Source organism: Erythrolamprus reginae, chromosome 1 (genome assembly GCF_031021105.1).
Source record: "Erythrolamprus reginae isolate rEryReg1 chromosome 1, rEryReg1.hap1, whole genome shotgun sequence".
Taxonomy (NCBI): Eukaryota; Metazoa; Chordata; class Lepidosauria; order Squamata; family Dipsadidae; genus Erythrolamprus; species Erythrolamprus reginae.
In genome coordinates, this window is record NC_091950.1 from 303,495,433 (window position 1) to 303,519,296 (window position 23,864).

The 23,864-nt window shown below is 42.0% G+C and overlaps 1 protein-coding gene across 2 annotated transcripts; it reads left to right on the forward strand.

Moving 5' to 3' along the window:
- Positions 1-354: 354 nt before the first annotated feature.
- VGLL2 (vestigial like family member 2) lies at positions 355-21,987 on the forward strand. Of its 2 annotated transcripts, none has more exons than XM_070739601.1 (4): positions 355-435; positions 5,006-5,309; positions 18,324-18,830; positions 21,305-21,987. In XM_070739601.1, exons 1-4 carry the CDS (start codon positions 355-357, stop codon positions 21,343-21,345), a joined length of 933 nt encoding a protein of 310 aa, XP_070595702.1. In that variant the 3' UTR covers positions 21,346-21,987. The 2 variants fall into 2 exon arrangements, with proteins under 2 accessions (XP_070595702.1, XP_070595692.1); XM_070739591.1 differs by lacking the exon at positions 21,305-21,987 and adding an exon at positions 21,156-21,237.
- The last annotated feature ends 1,877 nt before the right edge of the window (positions 21,988-23,864 follow it).

The following is a 23,864-nucleotide window of genomic DNA, read 5'->3' on the forward strand; positions in this document are numbered from 1 at the left end:
AGCACGAGTGGCCGCGGCGCACTGGGGCGTCCGGGGCGCGCGCGCACGCGGCTTCCCCATTGGTCCCGCGGGCTGGCCCGTCTCCGCCTCCGCTTGACGACCGGCCCTGCCGTTTAAATGCCTCCCGACGGGCGCCCGCCGCACCTTTGGGTCCCGAGCTGTGAGGGCTGGTGGCGGGCGCGTCGCAAGGAGGGGAGAGAGAGCAAAGCGCGCGACTTCCCAGGGCGGCTTCACCTTCTCCTTGTTTAGCCGAGGGGCTCGGCTGCTTCCCCCGAGCAGCCCCCATGAAGAAGCCGCCCCTTGGCTTGGCCTCCTAGCCCGCTTTGCGGCGCCAGCCCCAAGTCGCCTTCCGCCATGAGCTGTCTGGATGTTATGTACCAAGTCTACGGTCCACCTCAGCCTTATTTCGCAGCAGCCTACAGCCCTTACCACCAGGTAGGTCGCTGGTCGGGCGCTTCCCTCCGAAGGGCAAGGTTGCGCGGGGGAGACCGGCCTGGTAAACTGGTCCTATTCCCCTCGGGGTTTATTCGCGCTGCAGGCCAACGGCTTCCTTTTTCTCGGAATGGTTGAGTGCGTGGGGCGGGGGGGGGATTCAGTAGTCACCCCTTTTTAAAATCCTGGGGCCGCAATGGGGCTGGTGGTCTTGGCGAAGGATTTCGTTTCTCCCCGTTTTTTGTGGGGAGTCGGTTGGGTTCCTTTGCGCGGGCGGACAACTCCGAGAGCAAATCCTAAACGGAGAATTGGACTGCCAAATCGCTGGCGTAAATTTTCTGGACGCCCGCGGGATTCGAGCCGATTCACTGCCCTGACCGCCGCGATTGGTAAAGGCGGAATGAAAGATTCTTACTTGCGACTATCGTTAGGTTTCAACTTAGAAAAAGGTGTGTTCAGAGCGCTGGCTCGGATAGCGAAAGCAGCTAAGCGAACCGGTGCCGTCCGAAATTCATCTACGCCAATTACGATTTAAGAAATTGTGGGGTTTGTCTGCAAAACGCTTCTGCCACAGAAAACATTTACGGCCCCCTCGTTAAAAATTTAGGATAGGTCCGTATACTGTACATGGCCATATACCTAGAAGAAGATAGCGGCGTCGTATCTGGCTTTGGTACTGGGATCTCACCTGCCAGTAAATCTCTCTGAGCTCGAGATATTCTACATTCGTGTTAGAAATTTTTGGTGGGTACCTAAAACTCGGCTAACCTGCTTTGCAGACTTTTGATACCCACACCCACACCCACGGCATTAGGTTTTCCTAATGGAAAAAAGAGTCTTCGGAGAGGGGCGGCATACAAATCTAAATAATAAATAAATCTTCATACTGCGTAACCATTGCGAGATGGAACTGGTTCTTGAGGCTTCATTTAGATCCGCAGTTTCTGGCCTCGCAGACGTTCCTATATATACCTGTTTACATTCGTGATAGGATGGGACTGACTATAAATCGCTAGCTGGAGATCCTTTAGGATCTTTTGTTTTGTTTTTAAAAAAGGAATGTCCCGTTTTTAACAACCTTTAACCCATGTGATTAGAACAAGATTGCGCACCTAATATACATCTTTTAAACAGAATTTGTTTTATAGAATTCGTCCTGAGCAGCCCTAATATTGTCATTGTTTACATTGACAGAAAAATATTGTTTAATTCTAAACCTGTTGGCATAAAATAGGATTAAAAGGTTTAGAAGAAAATTGCACCTGTTTCGCTTCCCTACCTCTCCTTGTGTTCAGAAATGAAGTGTTGGCTTAGCCAAGCATTAGCTAAGAAGCTAATGCTTCTTACATGTCGCCCAGAGTCCTTCCGGCGTTGGGCGGTATATAAATTAATAAATAAATAATAAATATGTAAATGAGCCAAAGATGAGGCGGGCGCCCAAAAATATTGTTTAAAATAAATTTGGTTTAAATCTTCAGGAAACTGAAATCTATTCTCTCTACAAAACGGGGGGGGGGGGATGCGAAGGCACTGTGTCCGTTTGCCCGTTCCCTCACCCTCCGCAATAATAAATTCGTCCCCGTTGCCTTACTTTATATAAATAGCAACAAAACTACCCATTGCCATTATTCCATTTTGAAGAATACTTACTGGTAAACTCAGAACAAAGGGTCTTCACCAAGAAGATGCCTCATTTTCACTACCTGCTACCTCGCGGAATTCCAGCGGATTTTGCATTGGAACATTGTCAGTGGCTGCTTTGAAAACCAGGTGTTTTTTTAGAATTCTGGGGGTATAGACACTATGACATTAAGGGCTGTAGCCTGCAGTGGGTTTTCAGAATAAAAGAAGAAGACGTGCCGAAGATAACCTGAACATCGGAATGGAAGGATTCGGGAAGGGAAAGGTCTTAAGACTGAACAATTTTTCGACTTGTAATAATGTGTTTTCCCCCTTCTGGGTAGCAGTGGATCAGATGCGCTTCCTATATTTTTCTTATCAGAAGCCCAAGATCAGGGCCAGTGGTCCAACAAGTTGCAGTTCCCAAACGAAGGCCGCCTGCAACATGTTTAGATAGGGAGGACATCAGAATGTCCCGGCCATCACAGTTAGTAGCCATTGGTGATCGCTCCCTCCATGACTGGGAATCCTTCCAGTTGCCCGCGCTCTTGACTTTCGAGAGGAAAGCATTGTTGACGTAGAGATTGGTCGAGCCTTGTTGGTTCGCTGACAAAGTCCCATTTTTGAAAGCGTTTCTCCGATTTAGTTTTCCAGGCACTTAACACCGCATCCGAATCCAAATTATTTGCTTCGGCCCTTCCCAAAAGTAGCAGCTGCAAGCAGCTTAACTGCGGGAAAGCCAGCGCGGAAAATGTTTAGCCGAAAGCGCGGGCTCTTTCTTTTATCAGAACCTGGTAAATATAATGTTTCTTTACGAAATATCTTTTTATTATTTATTTATTGGATTTGTTTGCCGCCCCTCTCCGAGGACTCGAGGCGGCTCTATTTTTCCTCTATTCGCCACGAAAATTTGGGGGGAAGATTTCCTTTCTCTCTCCCCCCCCCCCAAATCTATTTTGAAACGAACAAAGTCTCTTGTCTTTTTAATTTCATTGCCTTTCCTTGTAACCAACAACGTTTTTTTCTTCTTCTTGGGCTAAATATGGGAAGCCCCGTGACTTTAGGGCGTCCACTTCGTGAAACGCCCCCTCAAAACGCTCGTGATTCTCTAATGCCTCATTTTTCCCAAAAAAGAAATTATAAACTAGGACCCTGCAGGCATTTGCTCTGAAGAAGAAAGGGCAGCCTTCCGCCCGAGAGCAGCAGTCTACTGGAACTTTGCTCCGTGGTCCTTCAGAATCTATACATTCGAGACAGAAGTTCAAGACTCTTCAAAATCTATTCTTAGCCGCTCACTAGTGTAATATTGGATCTAATGAATCCTGTAAAAGTCGACAATGACGGTCTTTTCCGGAGGTTTGGGGTCCCCCCTGTTTCCAGAGGATGAAACTTGTTAGATCCGGGCAGGGAAAAATCAGAGTCTTGTGGCACTCTTGAAGCCGGAGGCACAAAGTATGGCTTAAATCGCAATCGGGTTCAACAATCTGTTTTAAGAGTAGCTTTTCCCTTGCTTGTAAGTTATTTAGCGCGAGATTTTCTTGGACGTCCCTATGCTTTTCATGCATTCTGGGCGTTTAACCTGCTAACTCTTGTCAACGAGAAAATAAAGTTGATGTAGAGTGGGAAATTCTTCGCTGCCTTTGGTCGTTTGGAATTGTTAGGCAGTGATAAATGGTCGCCTTCCTTCTCCAGACGCGCAAGGGTGAATGGCCTTTTCGACCCAGCCATTCGCAGGCCAGTTTCCCTCGTCCGTGGGCAAAAGGCCCTTCGGCCCGTTTCGAGGCCCTCGACGTCTTTTTAAATGTCCTCGCGGGCGCTTGTCAGCCCGAGAAGAGAGCGCGCAGGCCGCGACCGAAGATCCGACACCACCTCGGGTTTTCCTTCCTCCCGATTACTTTCACAGCGAAGGCGGGCGGAGGGATGCTCACCCGGGGAAGTGAGGCAGGGTTGGCAGAATGAATCCGAAGCCGAGCAGCCGAAGCTGCGCGGCCCTTCCATTCGGACTTCGGGAAAGGCCAACGGACGAGTCCGGGCCAGTTTTGTCCTCGGGAGGCGAGCTAGTGGACTAATAATCCGTCCCAAATCCGCCTCTGGTAGAAGGAGACTTTTCTGAGGCAAAGACGTCGCGAATGAAAAGCCTGACTGACGGCTTTTTATCGCAGTCTCCAGTCCTTTTTTTGCTTTCTAAATGGACTTAGACTACCATTCCCATAAGCCACGCTCCGGGCGGGGGGAGAGAAGTTGTTTTAACGGTTTAAGGACAATCCCGCCCTCCCTTGCGTCCCTTGAGCGAGGCTCGTGGCAATGCGGAAAACCCCGAGCGCCTTTCCTGACAACTTCTTTCCTCGAAGGCGGCAGCTGAGGCGCGGGGAAGGGGGTTCTCGCTGGTTTTCCCGCGCTTTTCATGGCTACGAGGCAACCGGTGTGTGTGTCTGTATCTGTGTGTGCGCGTGTTACCATAATCACCATGTTGGAAGACTCTCGCCCGGGTCTCCAGCCGGGCCACCAAGCTGGCAGCGTGGTGACCACGCCGGTTTGCCGACTGCTTTGTCTCTTAATAGCTTTCTCGGGTTAGCTTCACCCAGCCTGGTTGCGGCAATAAATTGGGCCCTTTATTGGCTGGCCGCGGGGGGGTGGAGGCAATTGGGTGAGCCGCAGCGCGCGAGGGGAAAAAAAAGGCTAGCTCGAGGGTGGGGGGGGACACCTCTCTCCGCTCCTCCTTCTCGCCCCCCTCCCTCACGCAAGCGTGTTGTGGGATTGAAAATGAGAGCAGACCGCCTGGTTAAACCGCCTCGGGCTCCCAGAGGAAAGACCAGGAAGGAAGGGCGAGGGTATTCAATAGTCGCTCCGAGACCACCAATTACTACCCCGTGCGAGGAAACACTTGAGGAGGGAAGGAGGGGAGGGCAGCGGGGATCCCCTGAGTCCTGACCGTTTTGCCTCTCCTCCGCAGAAATTAGCCTTTTACTCGAAGATGCAGGAAGCCGCCGAGAGCGCCAGCACCAGTAGTAGCAGCTCCTCCTTCTCCAACCATGCCGCCCCGGCCAGCATCAAGGAAGAGGAGTGCAGCCCGGAGAAAGAGCGCCCCCCTGAGGCCGAGTACATCAACGCCAGGTGTGTCCTGTTCACCTACTTCCAAGGGGACATCAGCGCTGTGGTGGATGAACACTTCAGCCGAGCCCTCAGCCAGCCCAGCAGCTACTCGGCCAGTAGCACAGGCCTCAAGGCCATCGCAAGGAGTTCTGCTGCTTGGAGAGGTGAGCTGGGTAGTTGTTGTCTTCTTCATCTTCCTCCACCTTCATACTGGCCCCAGGGATTCTCCTGTCACCTGAGGCTCAAGAAGATGCATCTCCGGCAGAGTTTGGGATGGGGTCGAGCCATAAACAACCTGTGGTCTTCTGGTGCCTTAGGTTACCAACTCCCAGAGTTATAGCGTGCGAGTTATAGTCCAAGGCATCTGGAAACTGGCCCTGATTTAGATGGTTCTTTTTGGTATAGGGAAAGCCACAAATGGGCATATTTCTCAGGTTTCCAGGTTTCTGAGGGATTGCAGTTGTGTGGAGATTTTAAAAACTAAGAAACCAAGTGCTTTTGTTGTTGGTAGATAGGTAGCAGTTGTGCAATGCAAGTTTGGAATATTAAGAGGAGAACATTCCTATGCCTATAACATATTCACTAGCAAATAAATGAGTCTTCTTTGAATGCACTGTTTTCATAGACTTCTTAGCCAAAGTGAGAAAATCCTCATCAAAAAAATCTACCTTGCTTTCAGGTGTAACCCATATTGTCCCATCATTAGTTTGAAGGAAGTTTTGCTATTCCTGATATTTAAGGCAAAAAGGCAGAGGAGGCATCTTGCAATAAAATGCCTTGGGCCATCTGATAGCAATTTGAAGAATTGAGTTGAGGACTAGCAAGGTAGAATTTATATGTTCCCTCAGCCGCTTTCTCGGTATCATTGCAATCATGTTTAAAAACTTCCAATGCTCATAGGACCAAACTAAGGTGGTTGGGTGTGTCTATTATAAGATTATTTTTCAATATATATCGCTTTTAGGTACAGTGTGTGCAAAGGAGAGCAGAACTGATAATATATTTTGATTACTATCAAAATGACTAAAGGCAACCACGTTTTTAGACTTAACTTCATTTTATGTAATAAGTCTTAACTTTCATTTTAACAGAACTGTCAATCATCGTTTGACACAAGATGATATAAGAATAAAAGTATTTGAATCCAGGAATATGTTTTGAATGCAGAGCTGAAAGAATATATATATATGTGATACATATATATTTATATATATAAATAAAAGGTTTGCTTTAGTATATTTCATTTCCCAAGTAACTTCTACAGAGGGAAAGAGAGAAATATATCTCCAGTCCATGTAGAACTGATAAAGAAGTTTGTTTAAGCAAGAAAATTCTTTATTCTCAACTTTGCCTACTGCCTGCTTCTGTTTGCGTTCAAGGTGGATGGTCAGAGGGCAGAACAGTGATACTCCTGGATAAAAGTTGATGGTTTGATCCAGGGGTGGGCTACTGCCCAGACAGAGGAAGGCGACACAGTGGGGTAGCAAAAACGGAGCTCCACCCCAGAGCACCCAATTTGCACTGAAAGATATTGAAAGAAAATGCAGGGCGTCCTGCATAAGCCATGCCCACGGTGTGGTAGTAAAAATTTTGGTAGCCCTTCACTGGTTTGATTTGTCCAGCAGCCTTATCCATGTAAAAACTTGCTTTAGGAAAAGGGAACAGAAAGCATCCTGTCTTCACTTTGCCAGAGATGAGAAAGACTCCTCTTCCCAGCCCCCCCCCCCCCCCCAAATTATAAACTTGGGTTCCATTCATTAATTACCTTCTCCTAAAACTGATTTCAGGCATGTTTAGAAAACTCTTTTGTCTTCTTATGTTGATTGCTGCTTTCCTGCTGGTCTCAGTGAAGAAACTTGTTATTGTGCCAGGTGATGGTCTGCTTTGGTCCAGTAGAATTCTTTGGAATATTTTCCATTAAGAATTGGTTTGTGGGAATTGTTAATATTAACCAAAAGAGTTGCTTTGTTTATGGATTACATTAAGATATGACTTAATTTTAGCTTAGTGTGAACCCCAAAAGCTTAACTGACTTAATTTTAGTCAGTGTGAACCCCAAAAGCTGTGGTGGAAAATCATAGTTCATAGTTTAGTATAGGGTGTCACTCAGCAATTCATGGTCTGGCATGTATGAATTAATATGTTTAAAATAATGTTTTAATAAAGCTGTGAAATTATATATATTTATATGAAGGAAAGATTGGTTAAGTAGGTAATTGTATCTCCCCCCAAATATTAAGCTAAGTACATTCATTTATAAATCAATTTATTTGACCACCCAATTTGCAAATCCAATTCTGAGCAGCTAATAAATAACATATCAAAACAATAAAAAGCTATATTTGCAAGTGTAAAAATGAACTCGAATTACTGATGATGAATCCAATAAAATAGACAAAAGATTTTTTTCAGTGTATCCAAAATACATGCTATTTTTATAAATCAGGTTGTGCATACAAGAACAGATTAGCTTTTTATTTATAAAAAGGAAAACAAACATGGGAAATAAGCAGTATTAAACATAATTTTCCTATATAGAACACCATAGAAAGATGTTTATAAAACTATCCTACCTTAACCAAGATTGTTGAATAGGCCACGCCATTCAGTGATGAAAGATAACAGGCATTAATTATTATATTTGCAAATAGATTGCTTACACCAGTCTTATATTCTGAGCGAAACCGGGGAAAAGTGCTAACCAATCACTGGGCTTGTAAGAGATGCCCAGATGAGAATATTTCTTATTGCCAAAGTCTTGTAAGTTCTGGGGCTAGCTCTGTGCTAGGAGAACAAGATAGATTACTTTTAGTGAAGCAATTGGTAGATGTGGAGAGCATTAGGGTTCATCTTTGGCACAGTGAGTACAGCACCTCAAAATGGGGTCTTCTAGAAAATGTCTATGCCGGTGATATGCACATGGAGCCATATCAGAGGGCACTATGTCATCTCTAGCGCACATGCTAGCCAGTTGATTTTCGGCCTTGGGGAAGGCGGTTTCGCCCTCCAGAGGCTTCATGGAAGCTTCCCTGAAGCCCCAAATTGCTAAAAACAGCACAATGGGCAAACCGGAAATCCTTTTCTCCGAACTTATGTTTTGCCCATTTTTTCACCATCTCAAGCTTTAGTGAGTCCTGTGCGCATGCATGGGGATGGGGGGGGGATGGTGCGCATGTGCTGGGGCAGCATGGGGCGTGTGTGTATACGTGTGGGGAGGGCATGGGTGTGGGCACACAAACCAAAAAAGTTTTGCCATCACTGGTCTATGCCATTCTAAGAGTGTCTGAAGGCAAGCAGGTAGAGGAGGTATTGGCATTGTTCTGTGGCTAAACTCATCCGGCTTTATTTAAGTCTAACATAAACATTTGTTGGATGGAAGCTTGAAGGAACAGGGCTCTGAAGCTCAGCCCTCTTTCACTCTGTTTTGAATGAAGTGGAGCATCTAATTGTCATGCCTGGTCATGGAGAATCCTTTAATGTAATCCCAACATCACTTTGGTATCTATGGTGGTCTTATAGAAATCAGTTAAGTAAAGTCAATATAAGTTTAAATGGAAAGCTTTTGCAATCACTGCCTTGATTTATTTCATGGGAACCAAACTTCTGGACTTGAAAAGTTAGTCATTGTCAGACAGTGCTATTTCAGAAGCTCCAGAGTTTCACATTTCAGCCACAGCCATGAAGAGTGCTGTGGCATTTGAAAGACGAACACATTCATCATCATGTAAACTTTGGTTAATAAACAGTTCACCTATAGGTTGCGAAACAAGCTCTTTATTTTTTATGCCTGAAATTTGTGCTGCTACAGCTAACAAAGCTAAAGAAAAATGTGTTTGAATACTTGTTTGCCTTCCACTGGATACAGTAATGGGCAGCCAAAGTTTTTACTGCCACCCTGTGGGTGTGGCTTATTTTGTGGGTGTGGCTTAATGGTCCTGTGACTGGGTAGGTGTGGCTTGCCAGCTATGTGATCAGGTGGGAATGGCTTGAATGATCATCATCGTTCAAGTGAACTGTGAAGTCCTTTTTTTTCATTCCGTACTTTGTATTCTCATACATGTATGTATGCGCACCATTATGTATTGGATTGTCTTTTCACTTGTTGTGAGCCGCCCCGAGTTTTCGGAGAGGGGCGGCATACAAATCCAAATAATAAATAAATAAAATAAATGACTGTTTCATATTAAGGGTTTTAACTGTCTTTTAATCATTAGATTTGTACTGTGTTTTCCTGTTGTAAGCCGCTCCGAGTCTCCGGAGAGGGGTGGCATGCAAATCTTAATAATAATAATAGTAATAATAATAATAATTATTATTATTATTATTATTATTATTAATAATAATAATAATAAATAATACATAATTAATAATAATATTACAATCTTCCATCCAAGTACTAATCAAGGCAGCTCCACTTAGCTTTCAAGTCCTGGATTTTTATGGGAGAACAAAATTAATAGTCACTAGTGTTGCTCCTTCTAAATAAATAAAGAAAAATAGTGTTCAAAATTAGCACGATGTCTTTCTCTATACAACATCATAACATACACAATAATGTATGACATTTCTCTCTGGTGAAAATATTATGGACGTTAAATATTTCTGATGTAAAGCTTTAAAATTCAGGAAAGTAGTCAATTTGAAAGGGGAGTTTTAGACTCTTACGTCATCTTCCCTGGAAATAAACCCTGCTGAAATCAGAAATACTTATTTTGGGCCAAGTATGTGTAGATTTGTATTCTTACAATGCAGTTTTCTCCAGTAAGATCTACTGAGCACCCAAGTTGTTAAGGTGGGCTGCTTTTTGTATTGAGAAATTCAGAGCATTTGATAGCTGCTCTTATCAGAAGCTATCAAGATACATTGGTTTATCACACCAGCCAGCCAAGCCTTGTTTAGGGCACCTCCTGCCTGAAATGCAAATTACTGGGCATATCGCTGGACTTTGAAGCATTTAAGAGGATGACAGATTCTTACTGAATCACCATAACTGCCATCACATATTTTTATTCATTAGATTAGATTTGTATGCCGCCCCTCCCCGCAGACTCCTTGGTGCACCTTGGTGTAGCTCATTAAATATGCTTACTTATGAGCACACCAACTTTTAACCAATTCATTTTATTTCACACATTACGCTAAACCAAAACAATCAAGTCATAGTGAGATCATCTATTTTGGTTTGGAGTTATTATTGTGCCCTAAACAGCGCACTATGGTTTATAAACTCTGGTGTGTATGTTAACATGACGTCTGAACCCAGCCAGTTAGGATGGATAAAACAACTGTGTCCTTTGCTTCCATGCTGCTTAGTCAGCGATTCCCAGCTCTTGCAGTGCAGTTTGATGGATCAATTCATCTTTACCATTTCCAGAATTTCATCCTAAAATGCCTCAGAAAAGACTTCTTTAGTTTGCTTAAATAATTAACTGTCCTACTACAACTTGCAAGTAACCTCTTTCAGATCCATCCCCTCGATCTAGGAGTCTTGCATTACAGTTCCTGCAAACCCCCAATTAGCTCAGCTTTTTCACACTGTCTGGAATTATTAGAATTGTGGTCCATTACTATTTATTTATATGTCACCTCACTCCCAGCAACTGATTTCAGATAAAATTGTTTAAAAACAAGAAAAAAAACACCTCCCAATAATATAGTCAAAAGGTACCACTGAAGGCTATTGTAATGTTACTCTTCAAGATAGAAGTTAGGATATTCCTCTTCATGACAATTTATTCTCTCCTATCCTTCCACTAGATCTGTTGTGGCCCACCAGCAGAGCTGGCAGCAGATTCAGACAGGGGAAAGGTTGGGGAGGAACATGGGCCAGTCCTGAAGTCTGGGGAAGGCTCTGAGAAGTGCTCTGCATTGGAAGCAGAGATGGAGCCAGGGCTATATGACAGTTATCAGCTGCCTTTGGAGTCAGACATCAGTGAAGCAGACGAACAGCTGTAGCCTGTTCCAAGTGTGTGCGTGCGTAGAGTTGCCAGATGAAGGGAACAGCTAAGGAATAAGGGTCCACTTGCGATTAAGGCCACAGGTATATGATGAATGCCTCCCTCATAGGGAATAAAAGAGAAGAAAAGGAGAGGGGTGTTTGCAGGAGACAATTAGTTCTTTCTTGCATTCTTGCCAAGTACAGTGGTACCTCTATCTTACAAACTGAATTCGTTCCATGACCAAGTTCTTAAGTAGAAAAATTTGTAAGAAGAAGCAATTTTTCCCATAGGAATCAATGTAAAAGCAAATAATGTGATTGGGGGAACCATAGGGAGGGTGGAGGCTCTGTTTCCTCTCAGAAGATTCCTGGAGAGACCCCACAGAGGCTTCACCCCACCTTTTCTGGCCCTGTTTCCTCCCAGGAGATTCCTAGAGAGGCCCCACAGAGACTTCTCTCTGCCTTTTCCGGTTACAGTTTTGGAGGCTCGGGTTTGTAAGTGGAAAATGGTTCTTGAGAAGAGGCAAAAAAATCTGGTCCTTATCTAGAAAAGTTCGTGAGTAGAGGCGTTCTTAGATACCACTGTATTGCAGTGTTTGAAAAATATCGGCTTCTCCATTCTCCAAGCCTGATAAAAGTTGGTACTTGTGAATTATCTTGAAAGCCTGGAGGACTTTGCTGGAGAGAAATTCACTGTACATTAAATAAAAGAGGTTTTATCAGGGCGAGGAGTCTGCTTCGTGGTTTGGCAAAGCCTAGGTTAGAACAAGATCAGGGCTGTTGAACTCAGAGCTGGCAGGCCAGGTACATCACCCGCTTGCCATGCCCAGTTTAGTGAAGGGAAGGAAAGTCATGATATGTCACATGATGACATCATGACGATGTCAGTTTGACACCCCTGCACCAGATCCTAGTGACCACAATAACATTTAGTCATTTGTAGGACTATAGTTGCATTTTTAGGGCATCGGTCAGCTACAAAAACAAATCTACATGCCTCATTGTAGTTGATCCATTAGTACCCACTCCTGCGCCTATGGTTTTATGATTGGGAAGAAGGCATCAATGATGATGCTTTCTTGATGCTAAAAGATCTTCCAATAGCACACACTTGCTTTCCAGTGTGTGCTAGGAACCTAAAGCAACCAAGCAACACAAAGAATGGCAAAATTTATTTATTTATTTGTTCATCCATCCATCCATCCATCCATTCATTCATTCATTCATTCATTCATTTGGACTTGTATACTGCCCAACTCCCAAAGAACTCTGGGCGTCTCACAAGTACAAATAAATGTAATATAAAACCCCAATAAAAAACAGTTCAGAACCTAGCCAAGCCAAGGGGAGTCTTGTGCTGCTGGAAAGGTGATTATGTCCACTTTGTGTGGTTAGTTCTGTCACTATTGGATACTTTACAAAATTTGTGCTGTTTTGTTGTTTTATCATCCCCTCAGTATGTAGAATGAGTTGGTCAGTTTTTTGCCTATAAGCACTGATGCTTCGTGAGAAGCCAGATTCTTCTACCAATCATTTTCCGGAATTTGTGAGAATCGGGCATTTTTCATTGTCTTCATTACTGTGACTTTAAAAAAAAGAAAAAGAAAAAAAGTTTGACAATCAAGGCCAATTTTGTGCTAGAATACTTTTCTGCCAGTTGAAGAACTAGTAGATTGCACTTCAGTGCATTCATCTGACTGTTCCCTGAGAGAAGAAATACAGTACAATAATTTTGCATCCCTAAGGGAAAAAAAGAAATACATGGAATCTTTCCTTTATGCCTCTGAGATGAATTATAGATAAGTACCCCAAAGTAGAGCAGTTTATTTCCTCCTGTGTCCTCCATCTTTTAAAATGGTTAGGTTTTAGCACACATTTTCTAACACTCTTACATTTTTAAAGTGGAGGTGGGGAAAGTTTATATGCCTCTTCTCCAGAGACAAAGGAATTGGGGTTTCTAGGACATTTTGTCACTTGAAAAACATCCTGGCAACTCAAATGTTCTTCTGTGTTCACAGTGCTGACCTTAGACTGTTCCCAGCCCATAATCTTAATACCATATACTGTATGGTGGTCCTTCCTGTTTAATTTATCACAGCTAAAGTCTTCAAACTTTATCCTACTTCTCCACACTACTTTTGAGGTATTGATATAACCACCCAATCTTCAACATTCCTTGCTAAACTCCCAAAGGGAGTTTATATTTTAATGGAGGGTGTCAAATATGCCATTGACTATTTCATAAGGAATCAGTCTTAAAAATAGCTTTAAAAAGTCCTCCTTTTAAGTGAAAAAGGCAGTTCATTTAATAAGCTGGTCAGTATAGCTAATCACTAACCTACTGAAGTGTTACATTGGTACACAATAAAATTAGTTACACTAAAAATCCTTAATGAATTATGAAAACCAGAGAGCTGAGCAGTTGGCCATGTTGACTAGGAGTTAGAAGTTGAAATGGGACAATTCACCGTGGCCAACTTGCTACGGTCAACCTGCCATAGCCAACTCGCCAAGGAACAACTCACTGTGGAACAATACAACAATTCAATTTAATTATTTAAAATAATTTTAAAAAATATTTTAATTTTTGTCATTCACATTTCATTTTGTCTCTCGTTTGCAATCCTTTCTTTAATTATTCTATTCCTCTATTTCTTTGATATTAGTGTAACTCTTGCAAGTTGTCCCACAGTGAGTTGGTCACAGTAAGTTGGTTGCGGTGAGCTGGCCATGGCATGCTGGCCGTGGTGAGTTGTTATAGACCTCTGGGTGACACATATCCAATATTTTTGATTTTTAGAAGGTTTTATTTTTAATAAGATGACCTAACAAATGGGAGCCTATGGCTGATCTTGTCTGGGCTCAGTGTATTTATGTAGATGTCACTAGCAATCTCACCACCGGCTCAAGGTTGACTCAGCCTTCCATCCTTCTGAGGTGGGTAAAATGAGGACCCGGATTGTGGGGGAAATAGGCTGGCTCGGTTAAAAAGTGCTATTGCTAATATGTTGTAAGCCGCCCTGAGTCTAAGGAGAAGGGCGGCCTAAAAATCGAATGAATGAATGAATGAATGAACGAACAAATAAATAAACAAACTAACTAACTAACGTATAGTGCATGTTGTGACTATGACTGCGGGAAGGAAAAAAGCATTACCTGTAAATGTTCATAGGAGCGATTTGTTGTGTTGGATCCTGTTTCAAATAGAAAGCATATTATACAATCTGTTTCAGAATTCAGATTATTCCAGAAAAACTGGAATAATCTGAATTCTGCATCCTAGCCCCCAAATATTAGCATTGGGAGTTAGGATATAAAGTTACTTTAATTGATAATTTTCTTTTTGAGTACTCCAAAATTTATCCCAAACTTTTCCCCCGCTCTTTGTTGCTCTCTGAGGCTCATGCTTGTGGCAGAAGCCACTTTGTATGCTTTTGCAATGCATCTTAGGCAGGGGGTTGGACTAGATGACCTTGCAAGGTCCCTTCTTCCAAGAATTCTCTTAAATCTGTTAAATGTGTTTAACAGATTTAAACCATGGCCACCTGATCACATGACCACCAAGTCACGCCCATCCTGTCACATGACCACAAAGCATGCCCAATGAATCACCTGACCAAGCCATACCCACCTGAAGCCAAACCCACCAGACTTCAAGCCATAGAATAGAATGGAATAGAATAGAATAGCATTTGATTGGCCAAGTATGATTGGACACACAAGGAATTTGCCTTGGTGCATATGCTCTCAGCGTACATAAAAGAAAAAGATACATTTGTCAAGAATCATGTGATATAACACTTAATGATTGTCATAGGGGGTCAAATAAGCAATAAAGAAACAATATTAATAAAAATCTTAGGATACAAGCATGCCCACAAAATAAGCCACACCCACAGATCCAGTAGGAAAATTTTTCACATTTCACCCCAACTCAGCTCTACTATATTGCTAGAACTAGCAATCCAGTTTCATTCAAAAACTAGATGGATGTGCATCTGCAGTTGAACTCGGCTTGAAGGAAACATTATCTTCAGTGTACTGGGTTTTTTTTTTTAAAGATTTCACGTGCATTATACTTGATATAGTGATAACTAGATCACTATAACTTGATAACTGGAGGCATTTATAAGTCAGTTTTATATAGTGGTTAAAGTCACTGGATTAGAAACCAAAAGACAATAAATTCTTAGGTATGGAACCTAGCTGATTGATCTTGGAAAATCACTGTCTCATTATAGAAAGACAACAATGGCAAAGTATTTTTTTGAAAACCTTGTCAAGAAAACTGTAGGGACTGGTCAATCAAGTTGCCAGTAATTAGACTCAGTGGTGGGTACTAGAGACAAAGAAATAAAAAGACACTGGTGCTAAGAATGATTTTTAATCTATAAGTAACAGAACAATTCCATGCACAATACCAAACATTCATCTAAACCCAGTTCGCATGCTATATTTAAATGTAAGTAGAATTTTTAAAAATTGTGTAGAAATCTATATTTTGATTTGAAGCTAGTGTGAAAGAATGGAAAGTTATATTGGATTTATTCTTTGCTTTTTTATTATTTAAATATTTTTATTAAATTTTTATTACAACAAATAAAGAAACAAAAAAAATCTTAAAGAAAAAGTGCCCAACACCAATAAACCCCACCACCATTTAGGGGGTTAAATTATTATTATTGGATTTATTCTTTGCATATAGTCATGTTTTGAATAAGTCCGGAATGAGCAGATTTGTACTAAATTATGTTTTATAGTAAAGGTGTATAAATCATGATTGGGTTAACACTAAGCCAAAACAAAACACACATTAGAGCTTTGCATACAGTAGTATTATATGAAACCACCTGTTGTTTTAAAAGCATCAGTCTTGAAAATTCTTTTTTTTCTTTTTTTATTGTTTTTTATCTTTAAATATCATGTTATTTTAGTACAGATCTACACCCAATTTTATGCATTGTTATTATTTGTTAATATACAATACAAGCATACAAGTCTAATGAATAATTTCATGTATTTACAGTCCCATATCGTTGTCTTCATCTCACATTGTCTCACAGTCTTTCCTATTTTTTTTTTTAGTTTAATTGTACGTATTTAGTTCATATTTCATAGTATTCTGAATTATTTTGTCCTTTAAGTTTAATAGTCAACATATCCATCTCAGCAGATATGTATTTTGTCCATCAATATGTTTTCTGGTACAGTTTTGTTGTCCTTCCTATATTGGGCGTATGCGATTCTTTCCGCGATGAGTCTCAGGAGAAGGGGGGCTTAGAAATCCAACAAATAAATAAACAAATAAATAATACGTAACAGTAAATAACAGTAAATATTGTATGTTTTTTGGATGCTGTTTTCGTATTATTCCCAACAAGAAAAATTCCATTGAATATTCTATTCTTTCCATGATTTGTTGCAGCCAGTTGTGTAAAAAGTCTTGAAAATTCTTTTCTGGTACTGACCTCTTTTCATATGTGTTCAAAAAAAAAATCCTACAAATTTTCAGTGTCATTCAGTTTGGGAGGAGAAAATTTGCCTTCAAGATGCATGTAAATACTCTCAATTTTGAACGCCCAGGTTTTAAATTATAAACAATTATAACTATTTCAGAATGGAAAACACAGATATGAGCCTCCCATAGACAGCTTTGTGATATTCATTTCTGAAGAATATTTACTTATACAGGCCTGTATGGCATGGGGTCTGGATGACTGAGAGACTAAAGTTTTGACCTCACCAGCATGTTTCTGTAGAATGGGTGCATTCCAGTCTGCCTCCCATTTCTTCAGAAGTACTTATACCTTCTCTGTTGCAGCCCCACCCTCTGGAACTGCAACCCCTTGAGATAAAAGAAAGCATCCTTTCTCCTGGGGTTCCAGAAGACTTGGAAAACCTGGCTTTGGAACCAAGCCTGGCTTATGTTTTATGATTTGTTCAATGGCCTCTGTTTTATTTTGTTGGTTTTCTTATTTCAGCTGTCTGTTGTTATGTTTTCTCCGGTTTTGTATAACACCCAAAGTCAGGAAGAGACAGTGTGAAATGAAGCAGAGACACAAATTATTTAAACTTTATACCTCTTTAATAAAAGTAGTTTTTTATCATATTTGTTAGAACAAATGCTGAAAGTGTTTTATTCATTTTAGAAATAATAATAACAAAAAAAGAAAGCATTTAAGTGTCATCTGTGATAGAAAACAGGCCTGAATAATCTAGGGCAGTGATGGTGAACATTTGTGGCACCGTGTGCCCAAAATGGAATGTGCTTGTGCCAGAGCACGCTGAAAACTCAAAGACCAGCTGGCCAGTGCGTGAATGCCTGGTTTATGGCCATTTTGGAGGTTGTTTACAGGCCATGTTTCAGGCCATTTTCCAAGCTATTTTTCGCCTGCAAAACAGCCCAGAAACCGCCCAAAAAACAGAACAGTTTTGGGGGTATTTTGGGGGCCGATTTCAGGTGCTCCAGTGCCCACGACCAACCGGCCAGAAACCAGAAGAGCAGCTAGTGATGGCATATGCCCACAGAGAGGTCTCTGCATAGGTTCGCCATCAAGGATCTAGTGGGTTGCTTTGGAGAGCTACCTTTGTTTCAAACGTATATCCTGTAAGGATGCAAAAGGCAGGATATATCAGTCTACTTGAGAACTCTTTAAAGAATAAACAGGCCACTTGGTCTTGGTTAAGGAACAGGAAAAATGTAGTACCTAGAATAGTGATGGGGAGCCTTTTTTTCCTCGGGTGCCAAAAGAGCGTGCGCGCATGCTATTGCACATTTATGAGTGCCCACACCCATAATTTGATGCCTGGGGAGGGTGAAAACAGCTTCCCCCACCCCCCGAAGGGCCTCCGGAGTCTGGAGGTGGCCTGTTTCCCAACTTTTGGTAGGCCCACTAGGGCTCGTGTTTCACGCTCCAAAGGCTTCTCTGGAACCAGGGGATGGTAAAAACACCCTCTCCCATCTACCTGGAGGCTCTCTAGAAGCCAAAAATGCCCTCTGTGCAAGCCAAAAATCAGCTGGCATGCTGTTGGAACACATGCATGTTGGAACTGAACTAGGGCAACAGCTCGCATGCCACAGATATGGCTCCGCGTGCCACATGTGGCACCCGTGCCATAGGTTCACCATCACTGACCTAGAATATACACTATTGGTGGTATGCAAATGAGGAAGAATAGAAATAGTTGTCCTCCTATCCTTCTAATGCTGTCTGTTTTGTGCTTGTCTTTCTTTGTACAGAAGGATCTTTTCCTATGAGCCAGCGTAGTTTCCCACCCTCATTCTGGAACAGCACTTACCAACCTTCTTCTGTGCCTGCCTCATTGGGCAGCCCACTGGCAGCTACTGCCCACAGTGAACTGCCCTTTGCTACAGCGGACCCTTATTCTCCAGGCTCACTGCATAGCCACCTTCATCAGGGCCCCCCGGAACCTTGGCACCCAGCTCACCATCATCATCATCACCATCACCACCCATACATTGGTGCACAGAGTTCTGCTTACCCTCGGCCCACCACAGTGCACGAGGTCTACAGCCCACATTTTGACCCTCGCTATGGTTCGCTGCTGGTGCCTGCTGCTTCTGTGCGTCCCCACCGCCTCACTCCTGCCTCGGTGCCCACAGCTGTCAGCCCTCAGTGTGAGCTAGGCAAGAATGAGCCTGCCACATCATCATGGACAACGCCAGCTCCTTTTGCTGGTCCTGCAGGAGAGATGGCACAGAGCTTAGGGCTGAATGTAGAGACAGGTAAGACCTGGCAGGCAAAATAATTTATTGTGATCAGATTTTTTTTTGTTTCTTTAAATATCGGAGACTTTAAGTGCAGATTACCTTATTTGTCAGAGTATAAGATGCACCAAAGTATAAGATGCACCTTAGTTTTGGGGGAGGAAAATAGAGGAGAAAAATCTACCTACCATGTATTTCGTCTGGCTAGTATCCTTAGTCTGGTCAGCTTCAGCACATTATTTTATCCCCTGGTTAGGGCTGGAAAAAAAATCATCTTCAGAGGCAGTAGCAATGAAAACAAGCCTGCAAGAGCCAGGAAGATTGTTAGCACCTTGTTAGAACTGGGGGGAAAAGCTTCGAAAAAACTACATTTCAGCCTCTTTGGGGGGGGGGGAGATGCATCTTATACTTCAAAAATACAGTAGGTACCTGAAGTCTTCCAGAGGTTTAAAGAACCAAATCCTGACGAAAGTTCAAAATAGAAATTCTGCTTTCTGTTACATTTGGAATTGTAGCTTTTGGTCCTAAGCTGGCAAAAGTTCTGTGCCCCAGCATTAAGTTATCATGTAATTTGCTCGTCTGTGATCCTGACAACAGAACAAGAAAAAGGTATTACGTAGAAAGTGATCTGTTTTGTTACTCCGGCCACTGTAACTTGATAACCATGCTTTGTGGTTTAGCAGCCTGTTAGGAACCCAAGCACTAATCCAATAAACCTTGATTAAACAAACCCTGACTTGCCTAGCCTAAGGTATGAACAAAGCTGTTGTGTTTCCTCAGCCCTCTCCACATCATTGGTTCTCCAAGAGGGGACAAGGAAACACTCAGCATGATGACATCATGACTCATATTGCATCATGTTACCAGCAGGACAGGAGAAACAGACACAAAACACCAACAATGTGAGGCCATTTTTTGTTTCTTTCAGTAAGTGTCCTGAAACTCTTCTGCAATGTTTCTCAAGACTGCCAGCTTTAAGATGTGTGGACTTCAGCTCACAATATTCTCTGCTGGCTGGGGATTTCTGGGAGTTGAAGTCCAATGTATCTTAAAGTTGGCAAGGTTGAGAAGCACTGCTCTAGTGAATTATATTGTCCATTACTGTCAACTTCACAATAACTCTGCAAGTTGATTTTATTTACTTTGGTCAAGGATCATCATGGCAACTGTTTTTGATGCCAGAAAGTGTGTAAAACATCTGAGATGTGGCATTTTTCTATTAACTAAAGAGGTGACTCATTTGAAAAACAACTGTGTATAGTGTTTAGAACTTGGCCCAGTGGTTGTACCATCAAGCATGTTAGATTTGGTAAATTCTCACATGAAGTTAATCCATATGCATATCTTCTTCATTTCACACTTCTTCTATAAATCAATTCTTGTGTTTTAAACATCTTACCGTATTTTCCAGAATACAGTGCTCCCTCGATTTTCGTGGATTCGAACTTCGTGAATAGCCTATACCACGGTTTTTCAAAAAATATTAATTAAAAAATACTTCGCGGGTTTTTTTCTATACCATGGTTTTTCCCGCCCAATGACGTCATATGTGATCGCCAAACTAATAATTTTTGCAAATAAATTTAAAAAAATATTGTTAATAAATAATTATGTTTATAAATATCAGGATCACTAAGTGTCTTATTCAATGGTGAGTACCAGTAATAATGGTGAGTAAATGGTTGTTAAGGGAATGGGAAAAGGTAATTTAGGGGTTTAAAGTCTTAAGGGATGGCTTGTGATACTGTCCATAGCAAAAAATGGTGTATTTACTTCCGCATCTCTACTTCGTGGAAATTCGATTTTCGCGGGTGGTCTCGGAACGCATCCCCCATGAAAATCGAGGGAACACTGTATAAGACACATCTTTTTACCACCTAAAAGAGGCTGGAAATTTGGATGCGTCCTATATTCCAAATGTAGCTTTTTCTAAGCTTTTTTCCCCAGCCCTAACAAGGTGCTAACAATCTTCCCAGCTTGCAGGATTTTTTTCATTCCTACTCACTCAGAAGAAGTTTTTTTCCAGCCCTAAGTCTTTCCAGGCTAGTTTTGTTACTCCCTCTGAAAAATGTTTTTGTCAGCCCTAACCAGGGGATAAAATAATGTGGTGAAGCTGAACAGTCTAAGGACGCTAGCCAGATGAATACCTGGAAGGTAGATTTTTCCCCTTATTTTCCTTCCCCAAAACTAAGACACATCTTATACTCTGAAAAATACGGTACTCTATTTTTGCAAGCATGTGAGAGTATTTGGCTCTTTCTGTCTTTATTTCATTTCTTTTCTCTTCCCTTTTTTAATTTCCAACTTCTCTATTTCTTTTTCTTTCTTTCTCTCTATTCTCAGGTTTGCAACCTCAGGATAAAAGCAAAGATCTCTACTGGTTTTAGATTCCAACATGACTTCTCCTCTAGTCAGACTTTTGCCTATATAGGAGTGGGGACAAGAGCCCAAAGTCAAGTCAATTTGTAACAGCTTCTGATCTTGGTTTTCAGCTCACCATTATTCCTACTGTGCTGGATCGCTCCTGAGCTGAGCTGCTGGTTATAGCCTCCTTCTTTGCCTCACGGTTCTGATACCAGCATCTCACATCCAGACAAGAAGAGCAGAATGGCAAAGGAGGCTAAAAAAGCTGCTTCAGCTTGGCATTTCTTCTCCTAAAATGGCAAAATTGAGCGCAACAGCTTCACATTCAGAAGAACTGAGTAAAATGAATGAGGATGTGAAAAATATTGACTTTTGGAAGCTGAAGGGTTTGTTAATATTAGTGAGAACATAAATCATACTTATCATTTGGCATTTAAAAAAACTGGAAGCAGCATGGAAGAAATTTAGGCATTGTGAATGAAGCAGAATAATTCTAAACTCTTAAATACTTATGGAACATTTTTTTATATATAAAACGATGGATTTTTCTGACTGCAGAGTGGTGATGAGTGGCAAGTGACTAGTGGGGCCACCTGCCTCCAGGCTTACACAAATGCAGCTGTTCAAGAGACAACTGTTCTGATTCCAAGAACTTGACAATCAAGGTGGCACTTCTCAGAGTTTGGCACAAAAATTGCATAGGATAATACATATATACATAGTTGTGTATATAAATATATATATATATATGTTTTTATACAAAAAACGTTTATGATGATAGAAAATATCCTTTAAAAAAAAACTCTTCCAGCTTTCAGGAGAAACAACTGGAGTGAGTGGGAGGGGAGGGCTAATGGGGTACACAAAAGACTTCATTTAATTGAATGTTCCCGTATTGACTTTTTGCAGCAACCAGGAGATTGTCTCTCCTCTCTCTTGTTTTGAAAAGGGTATACAGTATAAACAGTGTTTATTTGTAGGGAAGGTAATTAAAAATGTCTCCTTTAACTTTTGATTGCATTCGTTTTATGAAATAGAGGGTGGAGATTTCAGGTGTCCATTTGGAATCCCAACTCTCCCTATTTTTTAAATTTAAAATTTCAATTGATTTGATTAACATTTAGAAACCATCCGGATCAAGCCAAATAGTAAATTAGTTCAGTATCTCATTTCCCCCATGACAAAACCTACAGATCAACAGGCAGCAAGCCATAAATAGGCTATAGAGATGCAATAACCCTCTTATCTTTAAGCAATTGCTACTCTTGAGATACGATGCTTCTGAATCTGGTGGTGACATATAAGCATCCTGTTTAGTAGCAACTCACTCTCTTATCATTTCATTTCATTTATTCAATTTGGGCACTCCCTGGCTCCAAACTGACTGTAGATATACAATAAAACCAAACAAAATAAGAATATACATTATAATAAAAGTATAAAGTACAAAGGAATAAGAATGGGATTTTTTTAAAAAAACAAGAACAGATGGTGTTTTTGATTAACATCTATGACCTCAAACATCTCCAACAAGTGGCGCCAACAACCATGCCCCAAGTCCTAGGAGAACATTCAAGTATTCAAGGCTTTCTGAAAAGCTATCAGAGTGGGGTCACCTGGACAACATAGGAGACGGGCACTTTCTCATATAATCTGGTTTTATGCCATTTGGACTTTGTAAGTCACAATCAATAACTTGAATGACAGTTGCAACAGTGCAACTCGGAGAGCAGAGCTACCACACGGACATACCTACTTATGCCCCTTACTGCCAATGCCACTGCATTTGGTTGAAATTTCCAAGTGATTTTCAAGGGTACACCTATGTCAGTGATGGCGAACCTATGGCATGCCTGCCACAGGTGGCATGCAAAGCTATATCTGAGGGCACGCAAGGCGTTGCCCTTTTCAGCTCCGGCACTATGTATGCCCTGGCCAGCTGATCTTTGGGCTTCTTTTCCACTATTTTTGCTATCCCCAGGCTTTAGGAAAACTTCCTAAAGCCTGGGGATGGCAAAAAAACCCCACCCCAGCAGCATACTTTCAGTTCCTTTGGGCCATTTTTCACCATCCCCAGGCTTCAGGAGGCTTTCCTGAAATGTGGGATGGCGAAAAACAGCCCAATGGGCCTACCGGAAGTCTGGAGGCTTCAGTGAGGCCTGTGCACATGTGTGGGGGGGGGGGCAGTGTGGGAGTTGTGTGCATGCACAGGGGGGTTGCATAGGGTTGTTTACATGTGTGGGGGGAGGTGTAGGGTGGGTGTGGGCTATCACATGAGTGTTTGACCCTTTTGGCACCAAAAGGTTCACCATCACTGACCTATGTGAAACACACTGCAGTAGTGAGGCCCTAGGGCAGAGGTCTCAAACCTGGGCCACTTTAAGACTTGTGGACTTCAACCCCCAGAATTCCTCAGCCAGTTTTGCTGAGGTGAGGTGTTGAGCTTTGCTGACTGAGGAATTCTGGGAGTTGAAGTCCACAAGCCTTAAAGTGGTCCGGGTTTGAGACCTCTGCCCTAAGATAACAAGGCATGAGTGACTTCTCTTCCTGATCCAGGAAACAATGCCACCAGACGAATAAAGTTCTTTTTTAAAAAAAATTGTCTAAGATTATATTTCCATAAAGTGGTATCAATAACTTTTTTTCTTACTTTGGATCTCCCACTGTGACTGTCATGAAGAAAAACAT